Genomic DNA, 15,602 nt, shown 5'->3' on the forward strand with positions numbered 1-15,602 from the left:
TACATCTCAATGTTTGCCATCACATTCCAGCTCATTTTGAAGTGAGACAGAAAATCTAACAAGGTAGGCAAGGACTCACTCCCGTGCCTGTCCAATCAAATATCCGATCCAAAAGGACCCCAGTCTTTCATATATCTTGCAGACCAGTACAGGAGTTGAAAAAGCATCGCAGACCTCTTTCAAAGGGAACTGGCTGATCTGTAGTAAATCTTGCCTGAGGAGTTTCTAGTTGCTGGTCAAGGAGAATATGTTTGCCTTGCTCTTGTCCTGTGGGCTCTGAGTTCAGATGGCTTTGGTGTGTGGAGGGTTGTGGTTTGGAGGGTTGATGCACACATGAAATTCTCTAGAATGTTTCCTGTGTGAGACAGTCATCCGTCCGAGTCGTTTCCTGCTGAGCCCCAGGACACTTGACTCACTGCCCTGGTTTGGTCCCTTGCACTGACTGGGGCCTACCTCAACACACAATTTTTGCTGATACAATTGATTTGTACTCAATCCCGTGGCCACTATTAGCAGGTAGAAACAAGATTTTAGTTGTTTTCCATGGGAACTAGATTCTGGAAGAATTTATGGAGCATTCAGTGGGTTTTTTTCACAGTTTAGATTTTGAACCACAGTCTGTAATCTTACAGGATGGCAGCATAAATGACTGGATATCCGAGGGGTTTGCACAATAAGTCATTTACAACCAGTACAGTTTTTCCATGGTTATTTTAAGGAGGACATTACATGTGAAACCAAACAAGTGCTCTCCACAACAGTGGCAGCACATGCCTTGTGTGAGGTCAGTGGCTCTGCTGCACCTGTACTTTGATGTAGAAGTGAGGATTGAATCATGCCTTACAAGGAGTCTCTCTCCTCTGGGTGTCCAATGCTGAGCTCTCCTGTGTTCAATCGCTGGTGTTGCCATAGAGCTCCCATTCTGTAAGGAGCTAATGGGGAAGCTTTTGCAAAGACAGCTGAATATAAATGGATTTGCACTGGGTTAATGGGAACCTCCTTTCCAGTCTGCAGCCTGTGAAAGGGGCATCCTTGGTCTACCCTAAATGGCTGAAGCCCTGCAAAAGAGAAAGAAAACCTGCAGATATCCTCCTTCACTTCTGTCCTTCAGCCCTGTGGTTACTCAGGATGACTCAAGAAAAAGGAGTTTTCTCCCATGAACCAAAGCCCAGTCAAGACATCTTCAATCCTGTTTGTACAGAGAGTTTTCCTACTGTTGGCTCTTCCATGCTTTCCCAAACCTCACTTCTTTAAAAGAGGGATTTTTCCTTGTTACTTAACGTTCATTTTAAACAAGTATCTTTCCCCTGATGAGGAAGTGCTGCGTTGCATTTGTGTCTTAAGATTTTTCATCCAAAAGCCTCATGTAATATTTATAGTGCTACAGTTAAAATAAGCAAGAGAGCCCTCAGAAGAGGTGCCCTTTCCAGATGGGTCACCTGCAAACCAGAGGAAGGAGAGAGAAGGCAGGAGGGCAGGGACCCCTTCACCATCGTGTGCTGCTGGAACTGGCTTGCATTTGGGGTGGTGTGATCTTTGCCCCCACCTATTTCAAGAATTTGTTTCCTTTTGAGGGAAATTTTTTAATGATTTTTGTTTCTCATGTTTCCCCCCACAGCCCGTTCCTGTGAAATGGGGTAACCCTTCCCTACTGCACAGGACCTGTCATGGGACAGTCACAGTGTTTGCCGTGGTGATAAGGCTGTGCTGGGACCTGTAGTGAAGGACAAACCAGGAATTTCCAAAACAAACGATTTGGTGAGTCGGACAGCTCAAGGGATAAAGGTGTGGAGGGAAGAGGCAAGAGTTTTAGCTGAAGTAAAAGGCACGTCGGTTTCAGAAGCAGCTGAACCTGGTGAAAGTGTTGTTGAACTCGTTCCTGTAGTTTGTTGTACAGGAGGCAGCAGCATCTCCTTTGCTTTCCTCTTCCTTCCTGTAGTGTTTCTTTATTTACTTTAGTGTTTCTTTGAACCATGAGAGTTTTCTCCTGCTTTTTCCCCAGTTTCTTTTCAAAAACATCTCCTCTCTTTACAACATTCCTATCCTGCACCGCCATCCCAGAACTCATGCTCCGTTGACACTCAAGCGCGGCTCTTGGCAGTGGCGATGTAAGAGTTTGCAGAAGTCATTGCGAGTAACCAACCTCATCCTCCCCGTCCCCATCCCGGCGGCTTCCAGCAGGGATTGCATTTCCCAGAAGGGGTCAGGTTGGAGGGGCCACCGCGGCTCATCAGTTCGCAGCTCCGGGCGCAGGCAGGATGGGAGCGCGGGGAGAGCGTGGGGCAGGAGCGGCGCCGAGCGGGGGCTGAGCGAGCGCCTTAATCCCGCATGGGCCTGGTGACGGAGTGACAGAGCAGCGGGGCGGCGCGGAGCCACCGCGGGCTGCTCTCGGTGTGTGGGCGGGGGGATCCCCGTAGCCCCAGCTCGGGGGCGCGGTGTCGGTGCCGCGGGTGCCGGTGCCGCGGTGAGGCGGTGCCGCGGGTGCCGGTGCAGCGGGTGCCGGTCCCGCGGTGAGGCGGTGCCGCGGGTGTCGGTGCCGCGGGTGCCGGTGCCGCGGGTGTCGCTGCCGGCGGGGCGCGGCCCCTTTAAGGCCGCGGGTTCCGGGCGCCGCCGCGCTCCGCTGAGGGAGCGGCGTCACGTGGGGCGCGGCGGCCTCGTGACCGGCCGCGAGCGCAGCACCGGGGCCGCGGCTCGGCGCGCGCTCGGGGAGGGGCCGCTCCCCCCGCGGGCCCCTCGCGCCGCCGCCCCCGAGCTCCGGCGCCCCCGGGCGGGGCGGGGCGGGCGGCGCGCGCTCGGGGCCGGGCGCCGCTTCCTGCTCGGGCCCGCGGGACGAGGAGCGCCGGCCCAGCATGGACAGCAAACCGCTGCTGCAGGAGCGGCCCCCCGCCTACAGCCCCGCCGCGCCGGGCGCGCCGGCCTACGACTACGGGCACGGCAACTACGGCGCCATCCCCGCCCCGCAGCCCGGCTTCCAGCCGCCCCCGCCGTACTCCTACCCGGGCGCCGCGGCCGCCCCAGGTGGGTCGCGGGGGGCTGCGGGTGGGGGGTCCCCGGTGTGCGGAGCGGGCGGCCCGCCGCCCTTAGCTGTGGCGGGGACCGGCCGCGGAGAGCCCCCCCGTGCTCCCGGGACTGGGGGGTGCCCCGGGGCCGGGAGCGGGGCCATCCCGGGGCCGGGAGCGGGGCCATCCCGGGGCCGGGAGCGGGGCCATCCCGGGGCCGGGAGCGGGGCCATCCCGGGGCCGGGAGCGGGGCCATCCCGGGGCCGGGGCGATCCCGGGCCCCCGCCGGCAGCTCTCCCGGCACCGCGGGCGCTGGGCTGTCGCGGCTGCCCCGCTCCGAGGCAGCGCCGGGATCCGGGGTTCCAAAGCGCCGTCTCCCTTTCCCCTCCTCCCCGCGGGCCCCCGGGTGCTGGTGCTGTGTTCTCCCCAAAATCCCGGCTGGGACTGCGAGCATTCCTCACACGGGCGGGTTTTCTGCCTCGGAACAATGGCAGAGCCACAGCTGTGCCTTGGCACTAAAACGGACCCCAAACTTGTTCTTTGCCTGCACTTCGCTGTGCTCTGGTTAATGTTTGTTTCTTTCTGATACACTTCAGTAGTCTGGGAGAGACTTAGGCAGGTGAGTAGGTACAATACTTTCGTTCGCTGAATTAATACATCTGTCGAAGAAAGAAGTAGTCTCTCAGGAAAGAGCAATGCTTCAAAAGTTACAAAAGTTACGCAGCGCACACAGACCCCCGTCTTTGAGTTGAACCTTGAGGCTATAGATTTTCCTGTTGATAACTTGAAGCTTGTTTTCCCGCAATACAGGTATTAGTGGTTATTTTATTTTTGAATAGTGAGGTTGCTAGACTTCACAGATGGATAACTTGATTGAAGAAAATCTGAGAACTTCGGAAATAAGCTTAGAAAGGATTATAGTTGAACAAACAGTGAAAACTGTGCCTTGATTACACTGCATACATCTAACCATCCCTTTCAAAAGCTTTTTTTAAAATACAATTTAAAATTTTTAATGTTAATGAAGCAATTAAAGACTTCTGTCTTCTATCTACAGCGGTTAAAATTACCTGTTCTTTTGCCAAGAACATGGACTTTCTGAAAGTTGGGTTTTTTCCTATGCTGTCTCTTTCTTCTTGCATCCTATCACTCTCTAGTTAGAAACTTAGTGTATGGACTATAAACTTGGAACTAGAGGAAGATTTATTGTGTTTCAAATTGTTTGTCTGCTGGACTGGGACGTTCTTGATACAGAACATCCAGAAGTGAAAGCCATGGTCATTATTTAAACAGGTTTTCCCTGGTGCTCAGCATTGAAACAAAATCTCAAAGTTAATTATTAGCTCGGTGTCCTTTTGGGATGGTTAAATTGATACTTGGGTTTATGAAGTGCCATTGCTATTAGATGTGCCAGGTGTTCCAGTTCTGATTTTGATAGAGCTTAAAGAGCTTGATCAAGACTACGTTCCTGTTCATTGTTTTCCATGTTCTGTTGTCATACTTGTAAATTATCATTGTTCTTTGTGCCTTCCGTGTGGTGATTGGGGTTTTTTTTCTCATTTTAGGGTATGCTGTTCCTCCGCCGACATCACAGCCAAACTACTCGAGCACGTACACCATCATTCAGCAGCCTGCCACCACCACTTCTGTGGTAGTAGTTGGTGGCTGTCCTGCCTGCAGGTAAAATGGCTCTTGAGGAATTAAACTCATTCCTGGCTTTTGTTATTTAAGACAGAGGTATTCATATGGTTCCTTGGTTTTCAATAGCTTTTTTTTGTGGGTGTATTATAATTAACTGCAAAGGCACTAAGATCTAGGAGTGGAGTGCTTTGGTTTGTGTAGTAAGAGCTTGTCCTGGCGGGCTTGTGACATCTGCTGTGAGCAATACAAGACACTTGGAACATGAATGTGTTCTTCAAGTTGGAGGAAAATCTGCAAGTGATGCCTTTAATGAAATAGCACTTCAGCAGTAGATGTAAGAGGTCAGTTCTTGGGGGAAAGCATGACAGGAAGTCCTTTCTGATGTGTTTATGCCTGGTGACAGTGAGTGTGATTTTATTGTGAAACGCTGTAATCCTTGCACATAGTCACTTCTGGTTTTCTGGCAGTACTGTGGAAGAACTTCTGCTTTTGTGGTGTGTGCTCCCATTCCCAACCCAATCCAAACTGTGCAAAACCAAACTGGCAGGGTGCTTGTCAGTATCGGCTGAAAACATTTGTGGCTTAAAGCTTTAAAAGATCTCCAAAAGTCCTTTAACTGCAGAAGAAAAGAGAAATTGATAGACCAGACCAAAAATGTCAGTCTGATGCAGTGGTGAAAACCAGAAAAAGTGGTCAGTTGTTACATGGAACTGCAGCAAGAGAACAACTTCCCCTTTGGAGATCACAGCCATTAGAAAGGAAGGAGGCACTCAGTTTCCTCACTAGGGCTCTAAGTCAGCTCTAGTCCCTTCTGCTTCTCAGTTCTTCTCTTCCCGGGGTACTAGGCCATGGCTGAGGGCAGAGGGATTGCTGCTGGTGCAGTTCAGGCACTGCTCTGCCTGACCAGCTGTGACTCAAGTGCAGGCTCCTTCCCCTCTGTTAAAGGGTACAGGAGTCACTCCTCAGGGAGCTGCAAGGAGGCACTTGGTACTCTGCAGGTCTGAGCCCTTCCGTCCCTCTCAGAACGTGCAGGAAACAGCCCTGAGCAGCTGAAGTGATCCCAGTTTGGTGTGTGATGAATGTGACAGAGATGTTGTATGGCAGAGGTTGTAGCCCAGCTGTTAAAGTTGGTGTTTGTCTGAGAGTCAATACCTGCCTTCAAAGGCGGATTCAAATAGGTAGTATCCTGTGGTGTTATGTAAAAACAGGTGCCTGTTGAAATGCCACTAGTTAAGGCTGAAAAACCTGTACCAGCTAGAGCTATTGATTTAGAAGGTGTGTTTTAAACAGTGGGGAAAGCAAGTGCTGAGCTGTGCAGAGGATGTGGTAGGTCCTGCTACCTGAGTGACTGTATCAACATGCTGATGCTGTAGCTCAGCCAGAGGACAGGGCACATGTTGTGTGTGGCTTGGAGAGAGGCAGGCAGGGTGCTTTTACAGACAGCCCTTCTGCCCTGACCCCAGGACAGCTCAGAGCATTCACTGCTCTTGGAAGTAGCTTAAAACAGGTAGGCTCTTGTTGCTGTTATTTTTTTCTTTTTCTGGAAGTTCACAGAATGAGTTGGAAGGGGCCCATCAGGATCATCTAGTCCTACTCCTGGGCCTGTACAGGACACTCCAAGGATCCCACCATGTGCCTGAGAGTGTTGTCCAAACACTTCTTGAATTCAGATGGGCTTGAGGCTTCTGTGGTGGTCTAGGAAAGACTTTTGAAATAATCGTTTGCACATATAATATATAACTTGAGCCAAATTTTCGAAAACAAGAAGTCTGTTGTTAGGTTTTTTAAGTGATCTCACTTGAAGAGCTTTCTTAAGTCATCAGGTATGCCCAGCTGGAAGTACCCACTGTGGACTCTTTCCTAAAGCAAAATACTCTCCACAAAATCCTACTTTACTCTTAGATCCTTAGTTTCTGTTTTAGGCTTTGAAAAAAATAAACTGCGTGGAGAACCGCAATAGTCTGGATCAGGGAATCCCAAAGGTGAGTAACTGGATCTAGTAAAGGTGTAACAGGGTAACTCCTTTACCCTGTTCCCATGTTAGTTCCTAATTGTCCTTAGAACAGGAGGCAAGTGTCAAGGTAGGAGGGAGAAATCTCAGATGGCTGGTTTTTCGAATAGTCATGGAATTGATAGTGTGTATTACTTCAGGAGAAACGTCAGAGAGGCTGGAGAAAAAGCATAATATTGGAAATATTCATGGGAGCCTGAAGGGCCAGGGTTCATATTCTGGAAGGTTACACTGCCTGCTACTTTTAGAGAAAAAGCTCACTCCTCTTTGACTTCACAGGACCTTTAAACAGTTCTAGTTTACTTCCATGTCCTGGAAACCTATTTTGTGATGAATGCAAACTCTGAATACTGCCCTGAACAGAAAAGTTGTTGAAGGGGCATTGAAAAATATTAAAAGCTATTAAGGGTACATAAAACCCCCTGTTATTAAACTACCAGGTCAGTTGTCCTGTTACTTTCCTGATTTGATGGTGCACCGTTGTTAGAGAAGTCCATCTGCTTTAGGTCACCAGGAAAAGCTTGTGTGTGGCTGTGGAATGATGTAACTGATGGAGGGACCATCAAGAGGATTTCTGCCATCAGAAATACAAAGCACTCTGTTGCACAGTGGGATGAATTCATGTTGCTGATTGAAATCAAAACCATTTCCAACTTAAAATGTATGGTGTTGAGGAGAAATACTCAGTGTTGGTCAGTTATTTGAATTGGTGTCTATTGTACTGCAGTCATGAGAGATCTTGGGGTTAATAAGCTGGCTTCAGTACAGCTGATCTTTAGGTTTTTATGGTATTTAGTCAAAAGAAGTTCAAAGTATCTCCAGAAGTAGTCTCTTTGAAGTTGCTAATATGCCTGTGGTGACTGGTAATTGCATTCCTGCCCTTCTCCCTCTGAAGCACTGCTGCCATCTGAGGGATGACTGTCCTGTCTCACAAGCTGTGCCTCTTGCATAGAGCTGTTCCTTACATCGGGTTCATTCATCCCTGGTCAGTGCTGCTTTCTGGTTACAGACTTCAGGTTTAATGTGCTCCATCCTTCCTTGCACTCTCAGAATGTTCTTGGTGCTTGTAGTCCTGTTGTCTTGGTGTGAGTTCTTCTCCCAGCCCTGATGTACTTCTGATATAGAGAATTCAACTGACCTGCACAATCTTGTCAGCTTTATGGCTACTAGTTGACATTTAAGGTCTGGCTGAGTCCTGCTTTTAAACTATTTTATGTTCCCAAGTACACCATGAGTCAATACAGGCACTGACTTTAGTGGAATTATCTTTTTAGCTTGGAGAATGCAGCCTGGCTGCTTTAGTCGTGGTCACTTTCATTTTCTTTTTCTCTGTCTTCTGTTGTTGGCGATAACTGACTGCTCAGGAATGTTTGCTTTCCTGTTATTTAACGAGAAAGTTCCTTTTAAAAACTGTAAAAACATTCTCTTGATCTGATGACTGCAAAAGCCAATTCCTTCAAAATCTGGGAGAGAGCCTGTGATGGGCCCTGTTGAGTTTTCATTTTCCTGTTCAGCCATATTCAGTTGCTTGGGAGAAAGAGAAAGGACCTCACCCTGCTGCAGCTTTCACTTCTGACAGCTACAGTGCATCTGCTGGACCAGCATCGTAGTGGGTCTCAAATTATACCAACACTGAAGCTTCTTCCTGAACTGGAAGATGAGACAAGTTTAATTAAAACTGTATTTATTCTGATGTTTATTATCTCTTACAGTATTCTCCCTGCCACAGGTGGGGTTTTGGTTTGTTGTTGTGGTGGGTTTTTTTTTAATTTTTTTTTTTTTTTTGACTTGACAGAGTTGTAACTTCTCAGGTTTCAGTCAAAATTTTGTTTTTGGCACTTACACACGTGTCTCTTGAGGGAATAGACTCCAGAAAAATTGCACTTAGGTGATCAAGTCCTTCCAAATTTCAGTCTTCTGCTCTTCCATGATTTCTGTCACAAATGCTGTGTAGGCTTTGAGAAAAGGCTGCTCAGGATACAGGCTTTCTATAGTTACTCACTACTATATTTAAACTTCATGTAAATATTCTTAATATTGTTTAATTATATTCACTGGTTAAATATGCAAGGAATTTAAGAAAAAGGCAACAGCAAAACACCTGTTTAGAGACTATGTCTGACAGTGTGGGCTAAGCTGAGGATTTTTGGTTCCCAGCAGCAAGCTGGAGATCCTTTTGAACCTTGTGAGTGAAGCAAACTTTGCAGTAGCTTTTTGAGAATGCTGTGAAGAGGCCAGGGAAGAAGAAAGCCTTGATCCAGCAGACTTGGGCAGATGCCATGAGAGCCATTTGGAATTCCTGACTGGGAGAGCTGGGACTTTTCCCAGCTCCAGAGCAGCTGCTGAGCAGGAAGCTGCCCACAGAGAGGAGGGATAAGTCTCTAGCAGGGTCCCAGATGAGAACAGCACAGCTCTGGCTGCTTCTGAGGGGTTTTGTTCCACTGATCTGACCTAATTTGCAGACAATAATCAAAACACATTAATTTCATAAAGTCTCATTTCTTAGAAAAATAAGGCACAGCAGGAATGTATTCCCTAATGGGACTGCATAAAAATGATAATCCGGTCTCTAATGCCTAGTCTGTCACTAGCCCTGATCACAGCAATTTCTTTCCTTGGAGTCACCATTTGTCTTGAAGAAGACTTGTCTGATGGTTAGGATTTCATTGCAGCAGTGGGTTGTTGTGGGTGACAGGAGGGAGCTGCCCTTGTTTGTTGGTGACCACAGTGGTCTGACTGGGCTGTGTGTGCAGACAAGGGTGGGCTCAGTGTGGATGTCCACCCCACAGAGAGCTCTGACTGCTGGGCTCAGCCTCCTTTGGCAGCCTGGGCTGTTGGTGTGAGGCCTTGAGCCTTCTCTCCTGATTAGTGCTGGGATTAAAGCAGCAGTGCTCCTGCAGCAGGGAAGGCTGCTGCTTTGGGGGCATTTCAGCAAAGACAAACAGCTACATACAGGCTCTTCCCATTGCCAGGATTCCTCTGCTTCTGCAGCCAGGCCTCTGTATAGGCAAAGAGGCCTAAAGTGTAGTGAAATTCAGATAAATCTGTAAATACTGTCATGTTTTTGTACTTGGAAGTGATTTTTAAGGATAATTGCATTTACATATACGTGCATCTTGTGCTGAGGTGGGCAAGCCAGTGGCTACACAGATTTGGGCTTCTTCTTGTGCATATGGATCAACAACCATTCAAGATGCCTTCAGGCTGAGGCTGGAAGAGCTGATACCCCTCTTCATAGAAATTAAAACTGTAAACGTCCAGTGCTTACTCAGTGGTTCCACATAAAATTGTCAATTCTTTTTCTTCTGCAGCTGCAGGTGAGATTTAAACATTCTGAACATAGGTGCTGCTGTTGCATTAGCCAGGAAATGATAAAGAATCTCTGGCTGGTTTTTGTTTGTATGTTCAAGATTAAACATTTAGCATGTAGCTGCCACAGTCCATGCTTGTCCCTGGTCTGACGTTTCCATTCGAATCTAAACTTTGAAGCTCAGCCAACCTCTGTGGCAGAAGATGGATGTGATTTGAAAATTCCGGGTGGTTGGTCTGTGTGGAGGATGGCAGTTTTCTCAAGTGCAGTTTCTTCTCACGTGTTGCAGAGCTTGTGGTACAATTAGCCTGTCTCGATTACCTGGGGTGACTCTTTGAATGTATTTGTAAGGTCTAAAAAATGCTGATAAGCCCACACTTAAATGTTGTGATGTAGTGATAAGTCTAAAAATGCACGTGCTAAATTGGACCAATGCTGTGTTCACAAATCTCATTACTGGCTGTCTCATCCTGAGCATTTGACTTAAGAGCTTAATGTTTTAACTTTGAAAAAGGGGGTTATCTGAAAAACAATTTTGTTTTAAGTACTTGTCAGTGGGCATAATTGACCTTACTTATGGAGTTGGCAGCTGTAGTTGTAGCTTAAATGCAAGATGCTGCTTGCAGTATAAATAAACCTTTCCACTTTATTTTTAGAGTGGGAGTGGTGCAGTTATAATCAGCTTTTATGTGGTTTATGCTGTGGAAGAAAATTTATGCTTGGTTATGTTAGTGAATCCACATTTTGAATATGGTGTCTCTAATTACTCCACATTTCAGCTAAGATATACAAGCAAAAAGTACTCATAGACTCCCTTACAAAAAGTTTGGTTTTTTTCTTTTTAAATTTAGTAGCTGGCTAAGTAGTGGTTGGGTAAGTGTTCATCTAAAATTAGGTGCTGACATAAATCAGCAGAAGCCAAGAAGTGTTTGTGTGGCTAATGCTGTAATCACAGTTAGATGTGATAGGAGCTCCAACAGCAGGTATGGTGTGGAGGTCATGCAGCTTGGAGCTGCCTTGCTCTGCTGCTGGCCCTGTGCTTCTCCAGTGCCCACCCAGCAGTGCTCCCTGGGCCTTTGCCCTGCATCTGGTGTTGAATATGGATGGCAATTCTTTAATTTTTAGTTTTAGTTTAACTGGGCATTTTGTAGTACCACAAAAAACTTCTGAGTAACTCTGTTTAGGGGGAAAGGAGTTTAAAAGAAATTGTGTTTAAAGTGTCAAGAACATTGCTGACCAATGCACTTGGGCCCTGTGAGCTGATGAAGAGGGGTGGTTGGAATGGGTTGGGCTGTGCCCATCACTGTTGGGACTGACCAGCAGTGCCCTGACTGGTCCCTGTTTGTTCTTTCAGCTCACATCAGTGGACTGCTTGTACTCTTAACTAAGCACACTGGCTTACTTGCCACAAGTGTAGGTTTCAGGGCAGGAACTGAATATGGAATTATTAAGAGACAAGGAGAAGATTTCAAAACAGTAGTGAAGCAGGAACTGGATGGGAAGTGCAGGAGGGAACTGCTCAATGTGTGTGAAAGGAAGAGAAGGCATTAGTGTAACAGCAGAGCAGGGCAAGAAATCCAACAGCTGTCATGTGCTGTGTACTGTGCTTGGTGTTTGCAAATTATGTTATTTGTGATGTCATTGAAATGCCTGGAAAAGAGGCTTTGCCTCTCTTGGGTGGATCTGCAGTGTGAAAACTAAATCTTGAATTACTCAGAAAACTTGAGAGTGTGCCTGAGCCTCTTCTATACATCCAGTGTGGTGCTGTGGACAGGGGAAAAGGAGAGGCCTCACCTCTTGAGCTTGTGCTGCTGCTTTCTGTTTGGTCTCAGGGTGGTCAGCATTTTGTGCATTTGCCCAGTGCAAATAGTCAAATTCAGCTGCTTCATCCAGACCTGACAGTTCTGGCTGAGCACTGCAGTGTCCTTTTTGCCCCTGTATCTGTAACTGGTCTGGTCCTAATGGTCCTGAATTTCTTTGCATTCCAGCTCTAGTAGTAGAGTGTTCCCAGGAGATGGCACTTCCCTAAGCTCCAGCTCTCAGGGCAGGCACTTTGTTTTGCCACAACAATGCAAGATTACTCTTGAATATCTGTGTGCCCAGAGAGATTAGAACAGTGACAGATGAGCTCTGCAGAAGTGTTCTGCTTCAAGACACACTCCTCAGGATTTCAGATCTGACCCTTTTTCCCAGAACTGGACCAAGTTTTGTAGAGTGAGTTTCAGCAGTGCAGGTACTACTGTTCTCTCCCCATGGCTCCTGTTGTGCAGCGTTTGTGGGAGTAGCCACAATGTCCAGCACAGGCTGCACAGATCTGAGCTGTGGGACACTTGTGTGCTGAGACTCAAACCTGTGTGCTGATACAAACTGTCTGCATTTTTTAGTTGCCTTAAAAGAGTGTTATCTGAGGACATGAAATGATAAAGCTACTGCTGGGATCAATGGTAACCTGACAATTCCTTTTTTTTATAACAGGTACAGAGTTAACTTCTAGCTCTGCAAACAGAAATAAAGTGCATTAAAGTGAGGGAAGGCTTAAGGGGAACATGAGCTTGCGTAAGCAGCAGAATATTAAGAACACTTGGAAAAGCCTTTGGCTTCTGCTGATGGGTGAGGGGCAGGGGAATGGTTCCCAAGTTTAATCAAGTTGCAATGTTTCAGGCAGTTGCTGTAAGGAAATGGTCTCTTGAGCCTGTGCCTTCCTTCCTTCGCTCTATTGACATGTCCCAGAGCCTGTCCCTGACTGCTCACAGAGAAACAGCAGCTTGTTGGCCTTGGCACCCTGTCACAGCCTGCACTTCAGGGTCACTCAGCTCTGTCTGCCTTGACTTTCACTGTACCAGGGGGATAGATCTTGTTTGAATGTTTTGCTGAACTCCAGATCTTGACTATTTAATGTAACTGCACAAATTTCTAAAGTCTGATTTCTCTGGTTTAGTGTCTGTATTCATTTGGGGGGATGCTCAGATACAGCATTCAGAAAGGAGTCAGGGACTGAAATGGAGGTAAATTTCTGCTGTCATAGGACTGTGCTGAAACAAATTTCCGTGTGGCCATGGAGTTGGGAGTCAGCTGGAGCCAGGTGACATCAATAATTAGTTCCTCTACAGCTGTAAAGGGAAATTAGTTTTGAGAAGTAGAAACCAGGAACAAACCCTTGTACTTTATCTTGCTGTATAAAATGGTGTGGTTTCTCGTGACTGCACTGAGTGGGGACAAAGCTGGTGTGTGTCCTTGACTGAGTTTGTTTTCCCTTTCTGCAGGGTTGGCGTGTTGGAGGACACCTTCACCTGTCTTGGTGTTTTGTGTGCCATTGTATTCTTTCCAATTGGGATTCTGTTCTGCCTTGCACTGAGGCAGAGAAGATGCCCTAACTGTGGGGCAGCTTTTGGCTGAGGGGCTGAACGTGGACGTGCTTACAGGAGCTACAACTGTTAGCGTACTCTTTCTAATGTAAATGTCATGTACAATCATTTTATTTGCTTCAGACCTGTTTTGTAAAGTGTGAAGGAATTTAGTCTCCTGCATGTAATTTAAACTTAATCTTTTATGAGCATGTGCATTGCAAAACATGAAAACCTGACTTGTTTTCCATGTTTAGTGGCACCTGTTGAAAACTAAATAAAACTGCTTTTCCTTTTGCAATCCTCAACTTGTGGCTGGATTATTAAATATGTTACTGATTAGTCTGATACCGTGTAGTCTGAAAGCAGAGCAGTAATCCTAGCTACAACAAAGGGTAAGTATTTGCCAGAATCCTTATGATGATGATGATAAAGGATGTTTAAGACTGTACATGTTTAGGGTGTCAGGTATTTGAGGGAAGTGTTGTAAGTGCTGTGTGTGCTACCTCTATGGCAACAGCTCCTCTCTCCCACTGCAAGCACAAGTCATCACACACAATCAGAGCCCTGTTTTAATTAGTGAGGGTTTTGCTTCATGCAGGGGCTGGTGCTGGTTCACAGACAGCAGAACCTTCTGCCTGCGGCAGGAAGAGGCTGAGGCGCTGCCCTGAGGAAAAGCTTTTGCATCTTGGCTTGTTTCATTCTGATACTGAATTATTGACAGGTCAGACAGGCTCGGCTGAGTTGCCTGCACTGTGCTGTAGAAGATGGGCTCAGGTGTAAGTTACCCTCTGAAAAGCTGCTGTTTCAGGTGGGGATGGTGGATGTTTGTGCAAGGCTCGCTGGCAAACTGTCCTCGGCCTTGAACTTGAAAAGGCAGGGTGAGAGGAGCCAGCACATGGTCATAGACTATTTTTTGATATTAAGTAACTGAAAGGCATTTCACATGACATGAATTCACCGTTTATAGTAGTAGAAGTAGGCACTACTAAACCAATGAGCCAGGGGATGCTGCAGGAAACATGCATGTGCAAAACAGAATGATTGAGAGTAAGGATTAATCACAGGCACAGCTCTGCTGTGGCTGAAGTTAAAAGCTCAGTTTCACTTAACTACAACACTGTGCCAGCACTCAGGCCTTTGCTCAGCTCCTTAACCAAAAATTTTCAGCATTAAGCTTTTGGGTAGGCTACAGTATTGGAGGAACTTCAAAGACAGTAATCTACATATATATATTATATTGTAATGAAGTAAGAAGTAACTGCATATATACATGGCTATAGATGGCTATATATTACTTCTATTAGCATTTGAGAAATAATCATGGCACTGCTTAATTATGACCTTTTACCAGACTAAAGTTTGACAACAGTTTTTAAAGACAAAATTATCACTGAAGAATGTGTTGACAGTATAACATAGACTGAAAATGAGCTGCTGTTGACACTTGAATTTTGGGTGTGAACATTAAGCAAGGCATTACAAGTTGTCTATTCTTAAGGGGATAAATATTTATTTATAACCTAAGGTATCTTTCTTACACAAAATAACATATAATCATTTATACAGGCAATTCTCTATTCTGGAATAAGGCAGTTGTTACATTGTTCTGTTTGGAAAAAAAAAAAAATCACTCTTCTTTAGTAGGTGGCATATGCAGGCTTATATTCTAGAACTTACCATTGCAGCTTCCAAGTAATGAATGCCAAAGATTCTGTGAGCTATAACTTACTCTGATTCATTGGAGTAGCCAAACTATCTCCAGTATTTTCACAATTCCTACTACAAAACAAGGCATACTGTAAAGTCAAGCCCAAGTGCTCAAATGCTAGCCCAAAGCAATTACCTCATTAGAAACTATAACTTTAAAAAACATCAGAGCTCCATTCCAGTATGTCTCTATTGTACAGTAATTACATTTAAATAATCTTTTAGGACCAGTTGAGATAGTAATTGTCATTGATAAGGAGGAAGCAGGCACGTGTGAGCCGTGGGTTCATCGGATAATCGGTGCTGATCTGTCATTTGTTACCGTGGGTCTGAGCTTCACCGTTGCAAAGGGGTTTTCTCCACTGAAAAGAAATGCATGAAGTTACTTGAAGGCTTTCTGCAACCCAAGCCCACATTTATTCATTCAAGTTCTTCATCTAAGCTGTCATCAAACAGTAAGTTAAGGTTCTGAGACTCAGGGATTCTGTGCAACTCTTAGTTTAACTTGAAATTTTAAAATGAGGTTATGTATGAAGCATCACTTTTCACTGAGACAAAAATCTGGGAAGTTAATGCCCAGTTACATC

General features: G+C 46.2%; 2 protein-coding genes and 1 long non-coding RNA gene across 3 annotated transcripts in view; 1 reads left to right on the top strand and 2 right to left on the bottom strand.

The window, feature by feature from the left end:
- Positions 1–2,725: 2,725 nt before the first annotated feature.
- On the top strand, positions 2,726–13,613 carry BRI3 (brain protein I3). The gene is made up of 3 exons (XM_066329692.1): positions 2,726–3,018; positions 4,565–4,679; positions 13,225–13,613. Exons 1-3 carry the CDS (start codon positions 2,850–2,852, stop codon positions 13,355–13,357), a joined length of 417 nt encoding a protein of 138 aa, XP_066185789.1. The 5' UTR covers positions 2,726–2,849; the 3' UTR covers positions 13,358–13,613.
- The window catches only part of LOC136367873 (uncharacterized), a 505,302-nt gene continuing 503,192 nt past the window's right edge, over positions 13,493–15,602 (bottom strand). The window contains exon 2 of the long non-coding RNA XR_010744744.1: positions 13,493–13,608. This is a non-coding gene — a long non-coding RNA (uncharacterized lncRNA). The remainder of the gene's footprint in view (positions 13,609–15,602) is intronic.
- BAIAP2L1 (BAR/IMD domain containing adaptor protein 2 like 1) overlaps positions 14,792–15,602 on the bottom strand; it is a 34,565-nt gene continuing 33,754 nt past the window's right edge. Inside the window, exon 14 of the mRNA XM_066329691.1 lies at positions 14,792–15,377. Coding sequence (XP_066185788.1) covers positions 15,302–15,377 — 76 coding nt within the window. The 3' untranslated portion in view covers positions 14,792–15,301. The remainder of the gene's footprint in view (positions 15,378–15,602) is intronic.

Source organism: Sylvia atricapilla, chromosome 15, assembly GCF_009819655.1.
Source record: "Sylvia atricapilla isolate bSylAtr1 chromosome 15, bSylAtr1.pri, whole genome shotgun sequence".
Classification (NCBI taxonomy): domain Eukaryota; kingdom Metazoa; phylum Chordata; class Aves; order Passeriformes; family Sylviidae; genus Sylvia; species Sylvia atricapilla.

Excerpts from the sequence above, each read along its gene's own strand:
- BRI3 (XM_066329692.1), top strand. The coding sequence starts at position 2,850 with ATGGACAGCAAACCGCTGCTGCAGGAGCGGCCCCCCGCCTACAGCCCC. Across the intron at positions 3,019-4,564 it reads GGGCGCCGCGGCCGCCCCAG|GGTATGCTGTTCCTCCGCCG; the intron begins GTGGGTCGCGGG and ends TTCTCATTTTAG. Across the intron at positions 4,680-13,224 it reads GGTGGCTGTCCTGCCTGCAG|GGTTGGCGTGTTGGAGGACA; the intron begins GTAAAATGGCTC and ends CCCTTTCTGCAG.